We start from the raw sequence: 21,188 nt of genomic DNA on the forward strand, positions 1-21,188 counted from the left end.
AACTTCTTATCTTCTTATCTTGTGAACATGGGAAATTAAGTCTACTTTAGAAAGGTCAATTTGCTGTTCCATTGACCAGTTTTCTTGGCAAATAATGATGTATCTGTAGGACTGGGATTCAGGAAAAAAAAAAGGAAAATTACATATTCTGATTAAATAATAAAATCCCAAGACATACCAGGTCTTAAAATGATCCAAATGCAACCTTACAGGAGACATGTTATCACAGAAATCACTCTTCCAGCTCTTCTACACTAATATAGTTGAATTTGGGGTGCGTACAAATTCATTCATCATAGCGAAGAAAAATGGTAGGCAGTATGGAGAATTTGAGAGCTAAGCATGTAAGTTGCTCTGTTGTTGGCTGCAGTGAACCAGCATAAGACCCCAGTCTGGATCAAGTTTATTTTTGACAGAAAAGTTCTGGCCACGGCTGACATAAACCTGTGTGTGCCAGACATTTTGACATGGACTGCTTCCACAATTTGGGTCAGTTCAATGCAGGACTGGCAGCAAAACGTTTCCTAAAAGAGGGATCGATACTGACCATCCGTGGGGAAAGGACATGATGTAAGTGTGCTTTGTGTTTCTTTTGTCCATTACCACAAGCTAATGCTAACCGCTAGTTCATGCAGGTACAAATGATGGCTCAGATATATGGTTGCAAAGGTGTGTGGGCAGCCATGACCAATGCTCGTGCTCAACTGTTGTCATAGCAGCCTGACGCCGAACCGAGGTTGGCACGTTGGGCAGAAGTCTAGCGAATGAGCAGCAGCCGCAGTAGCGGCACGGAAACCGAGCGCCTGAGTGCAGAGTGGTACAGACAGTGTACAGAGAGGGCTGCTGGGCTTGATCCGTGAGGAATTTAACCAAATTATTTCCCAGACATGTCATTAAGGTGCCCGGGACCTGTGTGAACTGGTGGAAAAGGGGTATAATTGTTCTCCTTTAAACGAATAATGCCACATGACATATTACACTATTTTCATCCATCCATCAAAATACAGACACAGTGTGTGAAAAACTAAGAAGCCTTCAAGAATCAGTAGCTTGTAGAATCATCTTTAGCAGAAACTTGAAGTATCATTTTATCATTTCAGATTAATATTTCTTTGTCAGATGAAGTAGAGGAAAAAAGTGTAATCAAATAGTAACTGGTATTTTTAAAACACCTGAAATAGGCAAAATAATCTGTAGTTAAAGTACGGTAGTGCAGTTAAGTTGGAGTACTTGTAGAGCTGCTGCACCTGGCTGATTAGCAGAGAGCATGGCCCCAACGAGAGAGATGTCAGTGAAAACAAAGAAAATGACTCTGAAACCCCCTACAGAAGGTGTGTGGCCAAAGATGTTGTTTCCAGTCAGCTGGGTCTAAAATTTGGAGCAAGTACAAACAAAATATGAAGAATGTAAAAGGGAAACGCAGAAAAAGCAGCAAAATGTACAGAGCAAATGGACAGAAACAGGAGTCAGTTTTTGTCACTTAACTCTAAGAAAACAGCTAACACCTAAAGAGAAGAAAAGCAGGTTACAGTGGACTAAAGAGCAGAAATCATGGACTGTGGATGGTTGGATGGAAGTGAGATTCAGAGATGAATCACCAAGGAGACAATGCTGGAACTTTACTCTGGTCCAATGAAACATAGAAAGATGACTGGCTGAAGGAAACCAGCACATTTCCACCATTACTGATGACCGGGGATATGGCAGATATTACCTCTGCAGGAAATGCACTGATGTACATTGACATTGTGGACATTTGTCCCATTCCATTGATCAAAGGAGGTTTGGTGATGCTGAGGTCATTTTGCTGAGGCCACAGAACACAGACTGGTCAAAATTTCCTCAGGAAAGACATATCAGCTCAGTGACATGGTCAGCAAAATTGTCAATGACAAGGTTCCATCCTGCAAAGCTGATATGTCAACTGCTATAGAAGCAAGTTGAAAACTGATTGGTGCGGAGTATTGTTTTTTTTAAAAGTGAAGTTCATGCCTCGGTGAATCAAAGCCGTCATGAAAGCCAGACGAGGTGTAATGGTGTTTCAAGTGAATTAACTGTGATTTTTGGGGTTCATGATAAGTTATTTTTGGGAGTCACAAATGAGTTGGATATTTATGGAATAATATTGCTTGAGGTTGAGGTTTGGGAATGGATCTGGCGAGGGTGCATTAACGTGCATGTGTGCAGTCTATTGCACCGATTGGGTTTAGGAAGACCAGCAATACAATTAAATTCCCTCGACTGCGACTTGTTCTTCAGCTGCATGTGTTCAGACAACAACACAAAGGCTTATTTTGTTAAAACATGTCAGCGTTCAGAGTTCGTAGGATTGGTTCTTAGAATCCTGGATGAGAAAACATTGGTGAACGCCACAATCTTCTGAAAAAGTGCAAAAGTAGAACATAAGAACACATTTGTTCATAAGAACTGCTGGTGAATGAGGCCCAATGTTCCAGAAGTCTTGTGCTTTGTTGTGATGCAACGTTGCAAACTGCTGTCCTGTTCCTTTTAGAGAGAAGAGGCGCTTCTTTTTTTGGCTTTCTCATGTTTTTTTCTAATTGTACTGTCATGAAATTTAACATGCGAACAGTACAGTCTGAGATGTAGCTCTTGGCTTTTTCACCTTGGGGTGAACTTGCTGGGACGTCCACTCCTGGGAAGATTGACAGCTGTCCTGAATGTTTTCCACTTGTGAATAATCTTTCTCTCTGTAGAATGATGGACTCCAGATAGTTTGGAAATGGCCTTATAACCCTTCCCAGACTGATGGGCAGCAACAATTGCTTCTCTAAGATGAGGTTGAGGCTGTGATTTCCTCATTTTAAGACCTGGTAAGGACAAAGGGATGTTTTTCTTCTTACCTAGACTGTATATAACTTGGTGGCAGCTTCACTGCTGAAGGAAAGGTTGTAGCAAGTGTTTCGATCTGTTCTGGGTTTTTAAATTCACAAGAAAGCGAGGAGCTGGACGAAAGCAAATTCATCTATAAGTCATGTAAAATGGAGGTAAAATGCTGTGGAAATAGTCAGTGAAGTTTCAGTGAACCCATGGGCAGAGACCTGGCCTGTTTTACGGTTTTGTTTACCTTGAGCTGTTTTACACACACTCAATCTATCCTCTCAGAAAACTTTCAAAGGCTGAACTTTCAGCTGAGCAAATCCTTCTTTTCTGCATTGTAGTGCTATGGCAAGTCATAATGTTAGCTCGTGATTCTTGGAAATTATCTCTGCACCTCTTTCACCTTAAGTGAGGAGGAGTTAAAGATGAAGATGCTGTAAAAGATCTTGAACTGATGAAAGCAGTTACACTGCAACCATAATCACTGTGCTGCTGGAAATTAGTACAGTGCTGTATACAACCTGAAGGTACTGAAGGTATTTGTATTTAACTGGAAAGTGTGTCTGAGAGTGCACGTGCGTGTGCTTTTTTGCTCTGCCTGTCTTAACGCTAAGCTTGACTAACTCCTGACATATACTGCAAAAAATCTTGGAAATAAAGCCAACTGTTGAACTTTTCCGTAAAGTTCTTTACCAAACAGACAGAAACGCTTCAGTCACATGCATATTCTTTTCATGTAAAGTCATTTTTACAAATCAACCATATCCACAGCAAAACAGAATCTGAGATCTGTTATGATCTTGTTTGCATAAGCAGCTTTTGATGATTAAGTCAAACTTTAGAAGATGTCTTAGAAGAAAAATCTTCAATCATTAAATGATAAATCTTAATGAAGATCTGTTGAACATGCTTTCGAATGAAGCTGCATCATTTGATAGATGAACTGAACTATTTGATCAACACAACAAACAAGATTCAATTTTGAGTGGATTTTTTCAATAAACAGAAGGGAAGCAGAAAAGTAGCCAAACCACAGGAAAAATGGACATTTCAGGCCTGAAAGGCATAGAAAAAGCTGAGCAATAAAACTTTGATTCGCTGTATTTTTAGCTGTGTAATTTCTTTAAATAGTCGGTATGTGCTTAAATATGCCTTTATGACCAAACCAGACTACCTCACATTACACTTATTCAATAATTCAGGAAAAAAAACTTGAATACACCATAAAATCTGTCAACTCTGTCAACACTGACCTGGCATCAGCTTCGCTGTAGTACTCCCTGGCAACAATGTCCTCGAACAGCTCACCACCAGTAACTCTGGAGGGAAGAGATAAAGGGACGGACAAACCGTTAGAAGGAAAACTGGACAGAAATTCTGGAAAAGAAGCAAACTTTAAAATGAGACTGTTATTCCTGTGTCTGCAGAGGAAAAGGCCAGATAATCTAATCTGGAGGAAGGTTGTTTTATTCCTTCTCCTTTTACAGACTAACAACAAGACAGATGCTTTGCTTATGTGCTTAAATGGTGAAAATGCTGCAATCACAGTTACAGTCAGACACTACGAGCATACTGTTTATTCAGCTGAAGGGGAGTTCTGTGTTTTTCCATGATTCAATTCCAGAGAGCTTTTCCAACTAACACAGATGGGATATCTATAATAGAAAGGAGGCGCAGTAATAATTGAGCAACGCTGTGTACATCGTGCTGTGAGTGAGCCTTTGGAGGTCACATAGAGTAAATATTCATCCCAGTAAAACACTGCTAAAGCCAGAAGGAAACTAGGTCATACTCCACCAGTTTTACAAATAAGAATCTGTTTACTCATTATGACCAGTACTAGTCAGCCAGTTCCAGAGCAGCTTTCCACTGGCTGCATGTTGCTGGTGAGAAAGCTCAATAAGTTGTAAAACAAGTTGTATTGTGTGCAACAATAAAGATTTATGAGAAAAAAATTATAATATTATCAAAACCATGTTTCTTTTAGTTTCTTATTGCTTTGTTAAATCTCGGTTTTATGATTTTATTACCTCTGAATGAACCACTTGGATCTATTTGTGTAACACACCCTTCTGCACTGGAGAGTGGCCATATTTGTGGCACCATGTTGCACTGTTTAAGATGCATACTGCTGTAAAAGGCACACACAGTACCGCTAGGTCTTCTTACTGCCTTACAGTGCTAGACTGCCTGGTATTAGTCCAAGTATGTCATTGAGTCTGTGGAGGGATACCATGTGCACTAAGGTACTGATATTAATGATTATTTCATTGCAGTGTGTTGCATACACCACAAAATGGGACAGCGATTAACAGATAAAGTTCCCCCTCATTTCTTTATATTTGTCTTCCAAGCAGCCAGAAGTTCTTGTAATCTTTAGGCAATAGTTCTCCAGACTTTCTGAAAGTTTTTCTTTGGACATTGGCTGCTTTTTTCACTCACTAGTCTAAATGTACCAGTAAAGTAGTATTACCTTTACTAAGGTAAATTAATGTACCTAGTACATTTTTTCCAGCTCCAGTCTTCCCTAAACACTGAGAAGTATCTGAATGATATTTTAAAGCTCAGTCTTTCTGTGGCCTGCTGAAAATATTACCAGTTGAGTCTAAATCAGTTTCCACAGGTGAAATTCAATCTACCTCACGAGCATACTGACTCTTTTACTTCAACTTTCAGGGAATGAAACAGACAGCTTAAAGTGTTCTTTAAAGAACAAACTGAAACTGTGCAGAAATGAGGCATCATGCTGAGACTAATGCATTCAATAAGCAGATAAAAGGGCAGGGTTTGCACTGTATCACTGGGCCCTGATTTCAGATCCAAAAATCATTTGCATTCATTTGTTCTGATGAAGCAAATCTATTACCTCACATACTTCAGATTACTACACATGGTTTTCAGATTCTAAGCACCACTTCTTTTCTTTGATAATGGGGCACTGATTAGTTTTTAAAACAAGCCTGACTACAAGCTCTTATATTTGTTGATCCAATTAAATCCATTTTAGTTTGACTTATTTACTCTTTCCAGTGTGATATTTAGTGATAAGAGGGTGGATTTTTTTTCTTGATTTTCAGTTTCTAAAGAACAGATGACTCAGACACAGAGCCAGCAGATGGCTTTTCAACAGATACGGACACATTAAGTCATCTACCTGCCATCTGTGTTCGCTGTCAGTACTTCTTATTTAACAGGGCAAAATGGAGTAGAGAGAGAGATTGATATATGAAAATATCATATAACACAACTCATCAGTATTGCATCTTTATGTGTGTTCTTATGATGTAGCATTGCTGACACCTGAGCAAAGAGGAGATAAACACGCCATGATGCCACATTTACATGATGTACGACTGGCAGCCGTCAGGTTTCAACATCTCCCGAATATGATCCGTGTGTGTTCTGTGCATGTTCAACTATGTGGATTATACTGCGTGTAAAAAAAAATACAAATAAATAAAAAAATCCAGCACTTACAAGTCGAAGACCAGATAGTGAAATCCCTCCTCTGATATGCTGTCATGGAGCCGCACTGTGGAGGAAAGAGAGACAGAGAGGAATAAAGAGTATTCAGTTTTAGTTCAACATACACTATATTAGATAATCCCTGGGGGAGGCACTGGAGAATGCTCCTACCGGAGACTCCCTCGTTCTGCTGGGGAACTTCAATGCTCACGTGGGCAATGACAGTGAGACCTGGAAGGGTGTGATTGGGAGGAACGGCCCCCTTGATCTGAATCAGAGTGGTGTTATGTTGTTGGACTTCTGTGCCAGTCATGGACTGTTCATAACGAACACCATATTCAGGCATAAAGGTGTCCATATGTGCACTTGGCACCAGGACACCCTTGGCCACAGTTCGATGATCGACTTTGTGGTTGTATCGTCTGACTTGCGGCCGTATGTCCTGGACACTCGGGTGAAGAGAGGGGCGGAGCTGTCAACTGATCACCACCTGGTGGTGAGTTCGCTCCGCTGGTGGGGGAGGATGCCGATCAGACCTGGCAGGCCCAAACGTATTGTGAGGGTCTACTGGGAGCGTTTGTCAGAATCCCCCGTCAGGAGGAGCTTTAACTCCCACCTCCGGCAGAGCTTCAACCATATCCCAGGGGAGGTGGGGGACATTGAGTCTGAATGGGCCATGTTCCGTGACTCTATTGTCGAGGCGGCTGACCGGAGCTGTGGTCGTAAGGTGGTCGTGCCTGTCGGGGGTACAGTGTGGTTTTCATCCTGGCCGTGCAATAGTGGACCAGCTCTATACCCTCGGCAGGATCCTGGAGGGTGCATGGGAGTTCGCCCAACCAGTCTACATGTGTTTTGTGGACTTGGAGAAAGCATTCGACCGTTTCCCTCGAGGAGTCCTGTGGAGGGTGCTCTGGGAATATGGAGTGCCGGACCCCTTGACAGGGGCCGTTCGGTCTCTGTATGACCGGTGTCAGAGTTTGGTCCGCATTGCCGGCAGTAAGTTGGATACGTTTCCGGTGAGGGTTGGACTCCGTCAGGGCTGCCCTTTGTCACAGATTCTGTTCCTAAGTTTTATGGACAGAATTTCTAGGCGCAGCCAGGGCGTTCAGGGTGTCCGATTTGGCGACCTCAGAATCGGGTCTCTGCTTTTTGCGGATGATGTAGTTCTGTTAGCGTCGTCAGGCCGTGACCTTCAGCTCTCACTGGAGCGATTCGCAGCCGAGTGTGAAGCGGCTGGGATGAGAATCAGCACCTCCAAATATGAGACTATGGTTCTCAGTCGGAAAAAGGTGGAATGCTCTCTCCGGGTCGGGAATGAGATCCTTCCCCAAGTGGAGGAGTTCAAGTATATTGGGGTCTTGTTCACGAGTGAGGGACGAATGAAGCGTGAAGGGCGGATCGGTGCAGCGTCTGCAGTGTTGTTGTGAAGAAGGAACTGAGCCAGAAGGTGAAGCTCTCTATTTACTGGTCAATCTACGTTCCCATCCTCACCTATGGTCACGAGTTGTGGGTAGTGACCGAAAGAACGAGATCGCGAATACAAGCGGCCGAAATGGGTTTCCTCCGCAGGGTGTCTGGGCTCTCCCATAGAGATAGGGTGAGAAGCTCAGTCATCCTGGAGGGGTCGGAGTAGAACCGCTGCTCCTCCGCATTGAGAGGAGTCAGATGAGGTGGCTCGGGCATCTGGTTAGGATGCCCCCTGGACTCCTCCCTGGTGAGGGGTTCTTGGCACGTCCCACTGGGAGGAGACCCCGGGGAAGACCCAGGACACGTTGGAGAGACTATGTCTCTCGGCTGGCCTGGGAACGCCTCGGGGTCCCCCCGGAAGAGCTGGAGGAAGTGGCCGGGGACGGGACGTCTTGGTTTCTCTGTTAAAGCTGCTGCCAACCCCCGGATAAGCGGTAGATGATGGATGGATGGATACCGCCATTTTGAATTTACCGCGGGGAGCGCCGAGCATTCATCGGGGCATTAAGCCCCCTCCCATTCACTCACCACTCTCCCTTCTCGCCGGTCACCGCCACGTTCACTTTTGCCGCGCCTCTTCGCCCTCGTACATTGGAAAAGAATGGCAACTGGCCACTTCCGTCGCTCGCTTTGCGTTCGGTGTGAATCCAGGGTTAGGCGTATCCCAGCCATTCACTCTGAATGGGACGAAGATTGCATGGAGCTCATACTTAGCGATTGAATCGTGTCATCATTAATGCTGTCCTAGTGAGTGCCTGTTCTTCAGTCTGAGGTGGGTGATGCAGACCGATGTGCAGTTTATAAGTGTAAAAAGACCGTCGGACCATTTCCTGATGACACAGGGACGTAATACATGCACTACGTGTGCTGGCAGCGATAAACATATCAGAGAACATTACATAATACGTTCGCCTTATAATCGGGCGCGCCTCATGTATCGGTTAAGTACAGAAATGGACCCTATAACTGAGGGTGCGCTTTATAATCAGGTGAGCCTTATTGTGCACAAAATACGGTAGTTTTTATATCTTTATGTAATGGTATCATCTGCGATGAGGGATTAATAAAGCATCATTAAGTTCTGTTTTTAATAGAAATGGACTGTAGGTGTTCTGCTTTTTGTATAGTGCTTTTGTAGTCTTGTTGGCCCCCCAAAGCATTTTACACTACAAGTCACATTCACCCCTCTACATACATTCAAACAGCGCTTCTCTCCGTACACATGCAGAGCTCATCTGTGTCACCCACACTGATGAATGTATAGGGGGCAGTAGATTATTCCTCTTCCTCTGGAGCCAGATGTACACTTACCTTTTACCTTTCAATTATTACTATGTAATAAATCATTAGAAATCTTTTTTCTTGTTCCCATATATCAAACCATAGCATGCAAATGTTTACTGATTTGCCATTTGCATGGCAGTGACAACAGTAACATTATGCAATCATTATGCATTTTCATACTGAAGCTGCAAAGTTACTGCACTTAAACTCTCAGAATAATTCCCGAAAGTAAGCAAATTGCAGATTTTCATTAGTTTTGTGCAGAACATTTTCAAGTTTCTTATGAGTCAAGATACTCCCCCAGCCACAAGTATCATCACATTTAGGGGAAAGACAGCGCTGGCAACCAGTGGTTGGCAGATGTTGCACTCTGCACATCACTCCTGCTGCTGTATTTTTAGCACTAAAGTCTTGTGAGAGTGTATGGATGTCAGGGAGTCAGGCTGTCTTATTTACTTGAAAATTAAGATAATGATGGAAGCAAAGAGGTAAGAGTTCTACTGGCGGTGCTGAGCCAATTAACCCCCCAGACAAATGGACGTGAAATGACATGGTGTGAAAGGAGAGCAGTGAGGTGAGACTAACGCAACGCCTCAGACAGAGACTGCAGCACCACCAGTAGCATTAGCTCGGTGTTCCCCAGGATTTTCAGTATCTGGCACTTTTACAAGATGGTCATTTCATTCTGACATGATGACAAGCTACAAGAAAAGCTGTAAAAAAGCAAATGGCTTGTTACAGCTGAGATGAGCAAAAAAATGTCGTCCTGCTGACACTGATCTGTGATATTTTTCATCCGACACTCACAGGTCATGATTGGGAACTAAAAAGAGTTTAGATTTACTTAACAGATTCAGTACTAGTTAAATATATAATAAAATACAATCAAACCCTGACTCGAGACCAGCCAGGCAAGTAAATACATTTAATCACCTCTTAAAGATTTTATAGTACAGCTTTAACCACAGCTTTAACACACAATGAACCAACCTAGATAGAATAGATTTCTGCTATGTCAACAACCTACAGTATTGATTTATGAACACATCATGTGCTAGTTTCAGTAGTTTCCCTGAATGAATGGATTCTGTGAGATACTGACTCTCGAAAAAGCTCATTCCAATGTCACTGCTCATGAAAGGTTAGATAGGCCAGAGCATGAGCTGATGGATGGAGAGATAAAAGATGTGGGGATTCCATGTGGGGATTCTCTGAAGTTTCCATTTTCAGTTTGCAGGTCTCCTGATTGACGTCTGAATGATCTGTTGCTGCAATCAGTGGGTCCACATGATGAGATTAACTGGATTACAGCTGTAGTTGGGTTCTGCTCCTTATCTGAGGGTAATTATCCTTGGATATATGGCGGTGAATGAATGGAATCACTGGCACAAAGCATGTCATACCCCGGTACCATAGGTGGCGCTGTCCCCATTTCAGCTATCGCTAATAGAGCCACTTCCTGTTGGCGTCTTCACCGCCAACAACAACAAACTCAGGCATTCAGAAAGATGGCGAACGCAGAGCGAGATGAAGCTGCGTCCCTCTCCATCTGTGATGAGCTGGTTATGGCTCAAATGTGATGCACAACGGCACATTCTCCATCAACAGTAATATCGTCTCCTTCCACTTCCGGGTGACGATCGCGGGAAAAAAATCTCGAGCATGCGCAGAACGCGTGCTTCAACGTCTACATGCACGTTTAGTGTGAAGTTATCACGGGGTCTTAATCCGATTGCGAGTAACCCGATCCGATTTTTTGTCAGATTAAGGTGTCTACATGAACTTAGTAACTCAGCCTTATTGTAATTTAGCCATAAATCTGATCTGATGGCACTCATGTAAACCCACCGAGTGACCTGAAGGAAAAAGGGCTTTCCCAGAGCTAGCTGCTGTGTGAATAGCTTAATGCTGGGAGCGCGGCTACATGCTTGCAGGCAGTCAGGGTTTCCCCACTAACTTCATCAGTCTAAATCAGGTTCAAAACCAAGAAACAGATCATCATACTTTATGGTCTGTTCTTATTCACTTGCCATAACACGCAGCTGTACTCCATCTGAAACCATATCAACGCCTATTTAAAGAGCCCTTTTATGTTTGCTGTTAACTAACCACAAATTAAAGCTGCCTCAGCAAGAAATCAAATTACCATGTTGGACTGACATAAAGTCCTGGTTCAGCTCTGGTAACAGGAATGGAAATCCAACCCTGCCAAATAACAATGCCCTCCTTTCTCATGTGTTGGTTAGCCAGCCTCACACATCCTGACAGAAGACCAGCAGCATAAATATCCCCAATCACCCACTGCTTTGTTGTGGCCACACACCCACATCTCTCAAAAGGCAGAACCCGAAGTGCCAAGTGCCAGTTTTCAGTGTGTGCTGAAGTCATTACTGAAGTGCTAATTGCAGATGTTTGCTCTCTGTGGCTGCAGAGGCTGAGAGAAGCTGTGCAACTGTATGTTTGTTAGAGTAGGTCTAGCACGAAATGGCAGGTGTGCGAGTATGTAAGAGAGGATCACATGGGATCACTTATCCATTTTGAACCGCATAGTTTGAAATTTTTCTGCATTCTCTAACAAGTGCATACATGTATTAAGCAGGCTGTGGGGACAAAAGGCAAATCTGTTGATGCAATCAAACAGAAAATCCAGCAAAGAAGCCAGTAAATGTTCAGGTGAGACAGTTGGGTGCAAATTCCAGAATTCTTTGTAGTTTAACAAAAAAAGGTTTTCATTAAAAACCTTTTGTAAAAAATTTAATAATATTGATCATGATAATAATAGCATAAAGTCCCTGTGAAAATCAGGTTATTTAAAGATTGAACTTGATAGAAGTTTTTCCATTTCTGAATCCACAGTCTGAGGATAGTAACTCACATGCTTGGTGCTTATTTTCATGCATGAAGTGGAGAGAGGCCGTTTGTAATGTTGGAACACATGGAATATGTGGCACAGCAATATTCATAAAGGTGAGCAAACAAGTGTGAGAGGGATGTTTAAGAGAATGTTTAGTTTTTGTGTAGATACACTGAAAGGAGATGAAGACACTGACTCCTGAAATATACACCCAAAAGAATCTCAGTGTTTCATGGTGGGTACTGTTTTTTTCTAAGCCAGATCATGATTCCAATCAGTGACTAGATCACTTGTTAATTTTTTATCAACCTCATCAGCAACCCCAAATTACTTTGTTGTTGCAGGCCTAAAATTATAAATTGGACGTATATTAAGAAATGTGATGAAGTCTATGAGACAAAACCCATATTTAGGGTTCATAATGTCCTCAATGAGATGGAAAGTCAAAGTTAATTTTTCAGTTGCATTTTTGCATACCATCACCAAACTCTTCTGATTTGGGGTTGCACATGAACACACATTAAACACACAGTAACCCTATACACATGACATCCTATGGGGGAGGAGACGGGGGTGTAGTACAGACTAAAGGAAAACTTCTTACCTATGTTGGGGTGCTTGAGCAGACGGCAGATTCTGGCCTCTCGCTCCAGCTTCTGGTGATCTTTGGAAGGGAAAAAGATAACACAACTGTCAGCTAAATCCTGATGAAAGTCTTCAAAACGTCTATAGTTTCCACAGATGAAACATGAAGCAACATCTCCCTCCTGCTGGGACAGATGAACTGCAAAACTAACAGTCGTAAGTCATTACTGTGCACTGCAGCACCGCCAGGTCAGACTCTGGCACATCTCCAGCATGGCTGCTCATCAGTATGGTGACAATGTAATGTATATCAATGTTCTGCTCTTTTTTAAATTGTCTGTTTGAGTGCACTGAAAGGAAAAACTGTAGCTCCATGTTTGACTGGGTGGCAGGTTATCGTCCAGTTACAGAAAAAGAGGATAGTAACAGCAAAGCCAAGATAAGAAGCTGTCAGTGGTTTCCATGACCACCGCTGTCGGTTTACTGTGACTTTACTCATGAACTCATGTGAGGTCTGATTCTGGGTCGGCCACTAACTGGAAGGTTGGTGGTTCAATTCCCACCCTTGCCACTCAAAACAGATTGGTGGACTGACAGCTGACTAAAGCCCAGGTGACCTTGAGCAAGGCACCATACCCCCATGCTCCCCGGGTGCTGTGATTGGCTGCCCACCGCTTTAGTGTATGGCATCTGTCTCCATGAGTGTGACCATGTGTGTGTTGAACAGGTGCTGACCTGGATGGGTCAGATGCGGAGGAGTAACTTTGTGTGACATGACAATAAAGTAACCTTTAGCTTAATCTTGCACTGAGTGATGCGTGGTGTCTCCTGCCACAGAGACGCCATCTGAGCCAGGCTTAGACTATCACTCTTATCTTTGCAGGCTTACCTGCCACGTGGAAGTAAACTGTGTATATTCTACCTTCCATTGATCCAATGAGATCAGCAGTTTAGCTTCCTGAACTGCTGATAAAAGAAATGTTTTGCTTTTAAAGTACATAAAAACTACAAACATTAACTGCTTTCCACTTGTGTTTATTAATCAATGACTTTCATTAGCATATGCTTATTTTAGGTTTATCTTTGCTGTACTTTCAGTCTGGTTTTTATTCTTTTATTTGTTCAACTATGTTGTTTATCCGTTTATTTTCTATCTAATGTAAATCAAATATATCTTCAGTTCTACTTTGTTTTCTTATAACAGACTTTAAAGTGGGTTGGAACTGCTGTAGGGTGGGATAGCAGGTTGGGAAGTATCATTTATAATGCTTATCTTTATTGTTTCCTCTCTCCCTTAATTCAATATGCGCAATATCAGTTTTTTGTGAAAAGTGCGATAGAAAATAAAGTCTGGTTGGAAATCAAGTTCTAGGAGTACAAAAAAACTGTTCCCTCCTCACGCACACAATCCTTAGAGCAGTCAAAGGGTTTGTCAGCTCGCTTGAGAGGTGAACATGGCTCAATTTGGGAATAAATTCCTACTTTCTGTCAGAGTAAAAAAACTACAGAATTCAGCATTAAATTCATCAGATCAGCGAGCATGTGTAAGAAATAGACCAATATTTCTGAATCTGGGAGTAGAGATGTGTAATTATACACAGGTGAAAGCAGCAGACATGCAATAAAACTGCTCAGACATTTACACCGAGTCATTGGGGTCACTTCCATTTCAGCTGATTTGCTTTTCAAATGAAAAGGCTTTGAGGACGTTCAGCTAATAGAGACCAAGTTCCCCTGAAGACAGATGAATATTTAATTAACAGCTCTTGTTAAATTATGTTTTATTCATCATTGTGGACCAAAAGTGGGTTTGATACAACCGCAATAAACAAACTGCTTTTCAAAGCTCATGTGAGTGGAAGTCTGTGAAAGTCTGTGGTCAAAGAGGTTGAGAGAGACGTCCATCTAGTATGCTAGAAGTTTACCACAAGTATGCACCCAGTCCATTTTTGTCACTGAGGTATGACAGTTAGTGACAAGTATGACGATGACGAATGAAGGCTGAATGGCTGCCATTCAGGCTTTTGCATGCGCCTTTCTGTACACCTGTCGGTGTTGCAGGGAATTACTTGACCAACAATTCCCTGGGATTTTCAATAGCATTTTCACTAATGTCCAGTTTCAAGATCATATGTACACAATACAGACTTAAAAAAAAAAACAATCATATTCTTGCTTTGACTTGGCACTGACAGTAAAGACAGAAAGTGGGTTCACTGCTAACAACCAGGTGATACTACAGCTGAGGTGGCTGCAGCTCAGGGATGAAGCGAAATACTTTCAGTGTTTCAGACTCCAACTTCCCCAGTCCACATGATGCAGTGAGCAGAGGGAGGATACTATCCCACACAGACGTGTTTGGACAAAAGCGTCAGCTAAATTAATGCAATGATATCATGTCATGTCCCCAGAGAAGTGCACAGCTGTGTGTCTAAGCCTGTTGCTGTTGCCACAGCTGGTCTTTACCTGTGACCAGGTGTGATGGCTGACGGTGGGAGACAGATGTCAACCTGCCCTCCTGGGCCTCTGGTCTGTTAAAGAAATTAGCCAGGCAAATTTTATGTAGAGCACCGAAAAATGGGCCTTTCACTATTAGAGGCTTGCTGAAGTTCAAACCGAGCATCACAATGGGGAAGTGACTTTGAACGTGGCATGGTTGTTGGTGCCAGACGGGCTGGTCTGAGTATGTCAGAATCAGCTGATCTGCTGGGATTGTCACACACAACCATCTCATCTTTACAGAGAACGGTCCGAAAAAGAGAAAATATCCAGTGAAAATGCCTTGTTGGTGCGAGGGGTCAGAGGAGAATGGGCAGACTGGTTCCAGATTATAGAAGGCAACAGTAACTCAAATAAGCACAACCAAGGAATGCAGAACACCATCTCTGAACGCACAACACGTGGAACCTTGAAGAAGATGGGCTACGGCAGCAGAAGACCACACCGGGTGCCACTCCTGTCAGCTGACAGCAGGAAACCAAGACTACAGTTCACACGGGCTAACCAAAGCAGGACAATAGAAGATTGGAAAAACCAGGTAAGAATTTGGCGTAAACAGCATGAAAGCATGGATACATCCTGCCTTGTATCAATGGTTCAGGCCGCTGGTGGTGGTGTAATGGTGTGGCGGGTATGTTCTTGGCTCACTTTCAGCCCCTTAGTACCAATTGAGCATCGTTTAAATGCCGCAGCCTATCTGAGTATTGTTGCTGACCATGTCCATCCCTTTATGAGCACAGTGTAACCATCCTCTGATGGCTGCTTCCAGCAGGATAATGCACCATGTGACAAATCATCATATCATCTCAAACTGTTTCTTGAACATGACAATGACTTCACTGTACTCCAATGGCCGCCACAGTCACCAGATCTCAATCCAAAAGAGCACCTTTGGGATGTGGTGGGATCACTGCATGATGCTATCATGTCAATATGGAGCAAAGTCTCTGAGGAATGTTTCCAACACCTTGTTGAAAGTATGCCACGAAGAATTAATGCAGTTCTGAGGGCAAAAGGGGGTCCAACTAGCAAGCTGTACCTGATAAAGTGGCCGGTGAGTGTATATGCGGTTACATTTTTCCTCTTAGTCCTCAAACATCAGGCAAAGCTCCAAAACTGTAGTGAACACCAACACACCATCCTACATCACCACAGGACAACAGGTATTGCTCGACACTCACTTCAATTTGTGGTCGTTTCTAATTCATGAGTCCAAGTCCTCGATGCAATCCGCTCTGGAGCTAGCCCATTTAAAAAACCCAGATGAGCCCCGAAAAGTTGCCATTTTCTGCCGGAAACGAGGGCAGCAGCTATTTTCAATGCAGCCCACTAATCAAATGATCTGCGTCCACAGTCCTGTAGAGCAGCTCCTACTCCAGCACCTGAAGGTTCAGTCACTGCACATGCCGCTTTCCAACAGAAAATCAGTCTTTTTCGTTTTAAATGTGGTCAGTTCTGTGAAGCTGCACATCTTTGACAAGAACGACTAAGAAAAGATTTGTCATTCCTCACCATTGTCACCCGGTGTTATTAAATTATTAGGTGAGTAATGGAGTTTGCTTCCAGGGACCAGGAGAGTGACAAAAGAAAGAAAAAAACAGGACAGAAAACAGCCCTGCGGCACCACACTGTTTACACACACACACACACACACACACACACACACACACACACCGCACACACACACACACACCGCACACGCACGCACACACAGACACACACCGACACACACACACACACACAGACACACACCGCACACACACCGACACACACACACACACCGCACACACACAGACACACACCGCACACACACAGACACACACCGCACACACACAGACAGACACGCACACGCACGCACACACACACACACACAGACACACACCGCACACACAGACACACACCGCACACACACACACCGCACACACACGCACACACACACACACACACACACACACACACACGCACACACACACACACACACCGCACACACGCACACAGACACACACCGCACACACGCACGCACACACAGACACACACCGCACACACCGCACACACACACACACACACACACCGCACACACACGCACACACACCGCACACACACACAGACACGCACACACAGAAACACACCACACACACACACAGACACACACACACAGACACGCACACACACAGACACACACACACACACACACACACACACACACCGCACACACACAGACACACACCGCACACACACACACACACACAGACACACACCGCACACACACACAGACACACACCGCACACACACACAGACACGCACACACACACACACACACACCGCACACACACCGCACACACACCGCACACACCGCACACACACACAGACACGCACACACAGAAACACACCACACACACACACAGACACACACACACAGACACACACCGCACACACACAGACACGCACACACACACACAGACACACACCGCACACACGCACGCACACACAGACACACACCGCACACACACACACACACACAGACACACACCGCACACACACACAGACACGCACACACACACACACACACACCGCACACACACCGCACACACACCGCACACACACACAGACACGCACACACAGAAACACACCACACACACACACAGACACACACACACAGACACACACCGCACACACACAGACACGCACACACACACACAGACACACACCGCACACACGCACGCACACACAGACACACACCGCACACACACACACACACACAGACACACACCGCACACACACACACACACACACACACACACACACACACACACACACACACACACACACACACACACACACACACACACACACACACACACACACACACACACACACACACACACACACACACACACGCCTTCTTAGTTTCTCTAGCCAGCATCGCTCCTTTTATCTCACGGTTCTCACCTTTAAAATTCTCACCTCAGTAGACGGCGCCGGTCTTTTCCAGGTGATGCCAGCATGTGAAGAACAGCAGGAAAGAATGTGGAAAAGGATGGAGAGGAACAGAATGTGGGAAATGTCTGGGCTGGCATTGTGTTAAAGCTGTTAAGACCGAAGTGCTGTCATGGACTTTTGAAATTAAATGTTGACTAAAACATGCAGATAAAAAGGCTGAAACAGTAGGCGAGTGTTTAAATGATTGGTCTCACACTTCTTTCGTTTCACAGGGCTCCATTCTCCATCCACATGCCGACTTCTGGATTCATCATCAGCTGACAGGGCTCCAGACTAACTTCTTTCACTACCAACAATTTTGTTTCTATTTCCAAAGCACCAACACCAACGTTTAGCAGCTTTTTGCCCATCTTATCTGCATAACCTCAGAGAGTTGGTTCTAAACTATTCAAACTTCTCTTTTACTTGATCACTGACACGTCAGCGTCCTTTCTATAAGTCAGTTTTTGTAAACAGCTGGGTTCAAATGAGTCCCATAAAGTTAGTGAAAGGCAGATCTGCCCTCACACTGCTGCAGAATATTTTAATTCATACGATTCAAACATCATTTCAGAGACTTTGTATGTAGCAAAGATTTTTTTTAAAGATTTGCATCTTGGGCTGCACAGAGAATGCTGCATGGATTACATGCTTTTACTCTCCTGGTTACATCCTCATCTTTTCAAACCTTGTGGTTGTTTCATGTCTGGAGATCTTTGCCCTTTTCTTCCTGTTCTCATCAGAACTGCGTGGCTGCGGTGGCACAAAGTGGTGTCAACCGTCTTTTTGAAAAATTAACCGATAGTTCGTGGAAAGTGAGAGGAGAACTGGACATGCTTTTTACCAACAGTGAGATAATAATTACTGCGCAGCCCCACAGAGGGCACTCCGTCTGTCTCACAGGTCCACTCTCAGGTTTGATATGATGATCATAATTAGCAGTCACGATGAGCATGCATTTATTCACTGGTGGAGCTGCAGATAACCTGGAGGCTCTCAGGTGTGGGTGTAATTGAAGGCAATGTAATAATGAGACCTCGTCAAAATTCAATTAGCTGCAACTCTCCAGAATTATCTGTGTGTTCATGAGGCTTCATGTGTGAGTTCAGATGGAGTCAAGCAGAGTTTGAATAGAAAGAGCATAACGCACAACAACATTTAACTTGAACCACTGCATCTTCCCGTCATTTTCCTGCATGTGTCCTACAGAACATCTGATTTACAGTGTCAGGATACCCGACCAAATATGTATCTGGGATTTAGTTTTAAATATCTAACATCAGCGAGGACAAACATCTCACTCAGAATACCAGATGGCTTTTAAATGTGAGGTCACACTGATCCACATGCGGCAAACATCGAGCATAACCAGGATGCACCAGGAACCCTGCAGCCAACCAGCCCAAATGTTTGTAACCGTGCCGAAGTCACATACACCTGGATCACGCTTCATTCAGAAAAAGAACACAGCAGGTGAAGAAGACGAGGAGCAGAAGAACAACACAGACACTCTGCAGGGTGTACTGTAGACCAATATATGACCATGAATGGGAGGCTTGGATTCAGCTGCCCTATAGGCAGTGTGTGTAGGACCCAGTGAGTTTGGCCATGCAGCCTCAGAGAGCGTGTACCCAGCCCTTTAAGGGTGCTCTGATCAGGCTGTTTGAGGCTGATCACATACAGCTGGAAGAGTATGCAGAGAGGCATCCGCAGCTTGCAATATCATGCAAAGAAGGCAGGGGGCAACTGATAGTTTTTGGCTACTTTGATCACCCTGTGAAGTTTCTTCCTGTCCCCTGCTGTGCAGCCAGCAAACCACACAGTGATGGAGTACGAGAGAGGAGTGATCCTCAGGAACTGGATGCGCTGCTGTGCCTTTCTCACCAATGATGTAGTCCAGAAGAGGTCTTCAGATACGTAAGTTCCCAGGAACTTAAAGGAAGGGACCTTCTACACGCAGCCTCTGTTGATGTAAAGAGGAGCTTTTTGGTGTCGAGGGTCAAGTTGTTAGTGACACACCACATCAGCTCCGGGCTCAGCTCCGGGCTCAGCTCCGGGCTCAGCTCCGGGCTCAGCTCCGGGCTCAGCTCCGGGCTCAGCTCCGGGCTCAGCTCAGCAACCAAATACTCCACTCCACTTACAACTGGTATTTTTCATGGTTTGGATTCAATAGTTTGGACTTTTTTGCTCCCATCTACTACTTTGCTTCATAAAACAGAATTTTTGCTCACCTTTTTTTCTGCTAAGTGTATACTGGCCATAACTCTGAATATATAAATGAATACAGCTTTTGATTTCACAACTAATGATAATAAAAGGGAGAAAAATAACTGAAAATGGAATGAGATAGCTGAGCAATTTGAAAATAGCACGTATTATGCCATTGTAGAGTGACATGATGATTGGCTTGACTTAATTAGCACTTTTCTAAAATGTTAAAAAGTAGTTCACACAACAACAGAAAAAAAAGTCCAGTAAAAATAACCTGAAACAAAACAACACAACAATATCTAATTGTATGGCAGTATTCCAAACAAAAAAAACCCTTAGAAGAAAAAAAGTATGTTCAAAGAGGAGATTTAATGAAAGACACGAACTCTACCAACGTGATCTCCTCAGGTAGCTCACTCCACAGTTTATGCAAACCTGTCACCTCTGACTTAAATAATAATAATAAATGTACCCGGTTCTGGCCTCAGAAAAACCATGGTTTTACCAAGAAGTACATTCCAACCTGTACAAGTGGTGTTGGCTCTCATATCTCTTTTTTCCTCACTGATGTTACACATCTTCTGCAGTTATGGTAGCCTGACAAATAACAGACTCATTTTGACCTGAATATGATTACTCTCCCCTCCAGTGTGATATGGAAGCCATGACAAACCAACAAGATCCAGAGGAACCTTTGAATCATTAGAATCAAGTGAAGTGCAGCATAATTTAAACTCCAACATATGATTCCACTCTCCTTTGAATGGATGCTTTTTACATAATAAAATGTGTTTCAAAGACCGCATGGCTTTGTTTTATAGTAAATCTATTTATAGCCATCTCCCTCTCCCTCATCTGCTCATTCAAATTAGTTTAGCCATGCCAGACTTATTCAAATTAGAGCTGGCCTGCACCATCTGAAACAAAGGTTGATCCTAACTGAGACTAAAATATATATACAGAAATATGTACTGAAGCTGCAAAATAGATTTGTAGTACGATATTC

General features: G+C 43.6%; 1 protein-coding gene across 6 annotated transcripts in view; it reads right to left on the reverse strand.

Moving 5' to 3' along the window:
• LOC140282110 (calcium/calmodulin-dependent protein kinase type II delta 1 chain) overlaps nucleotides 1-21,188 on the reverse strand; it is an 85,834-nt gene that overhangs the window by 35,100 nt on the left and 29,546 nt on the right. For all 6 annotated transcript variants that reach the window (XM_072376680.1, XM_072376678.1, XM_072376679.1 and 3 more), the window contains exons 3-5: nucleotides 12,513-12,572; nucleotides 6,316-6,370; nucleotides 4,092-4,157 (exon numbers count right to left, since the gene is read on the reverse strand). In XM_072376680.1, the coding sequence (XP_072232781.1) occupies nucleotides 4,092-4,157; nucleotides 6,316-6,370; nucleotides 12,513-12,572 (181 nt within the window). The remainder of the gene's footprint in view (nucleotides 1-4,091; nucleotides 4,158-6,315; nucleotides 6,371-12,512; nucleotides 12,573-21,188) is intronic.

The sequence above is a fragment of the Leuresthes tenuis genome, unplaced genomic scaffold (genome assembly GCF_036924035.1).
Source record: "Leuresthes tenuis unplaced genomic scaffold, fLeuTen1.0.hap1 SCAF_22, whole genome shotgun sequence".
NCBI classification, from domain to species: Eukaryota; Metazoa; Chordata; class Actinopteri; order Atheriniformes; family Atherinopsidae; genus Leuresthes; species Leuresthes tenuis.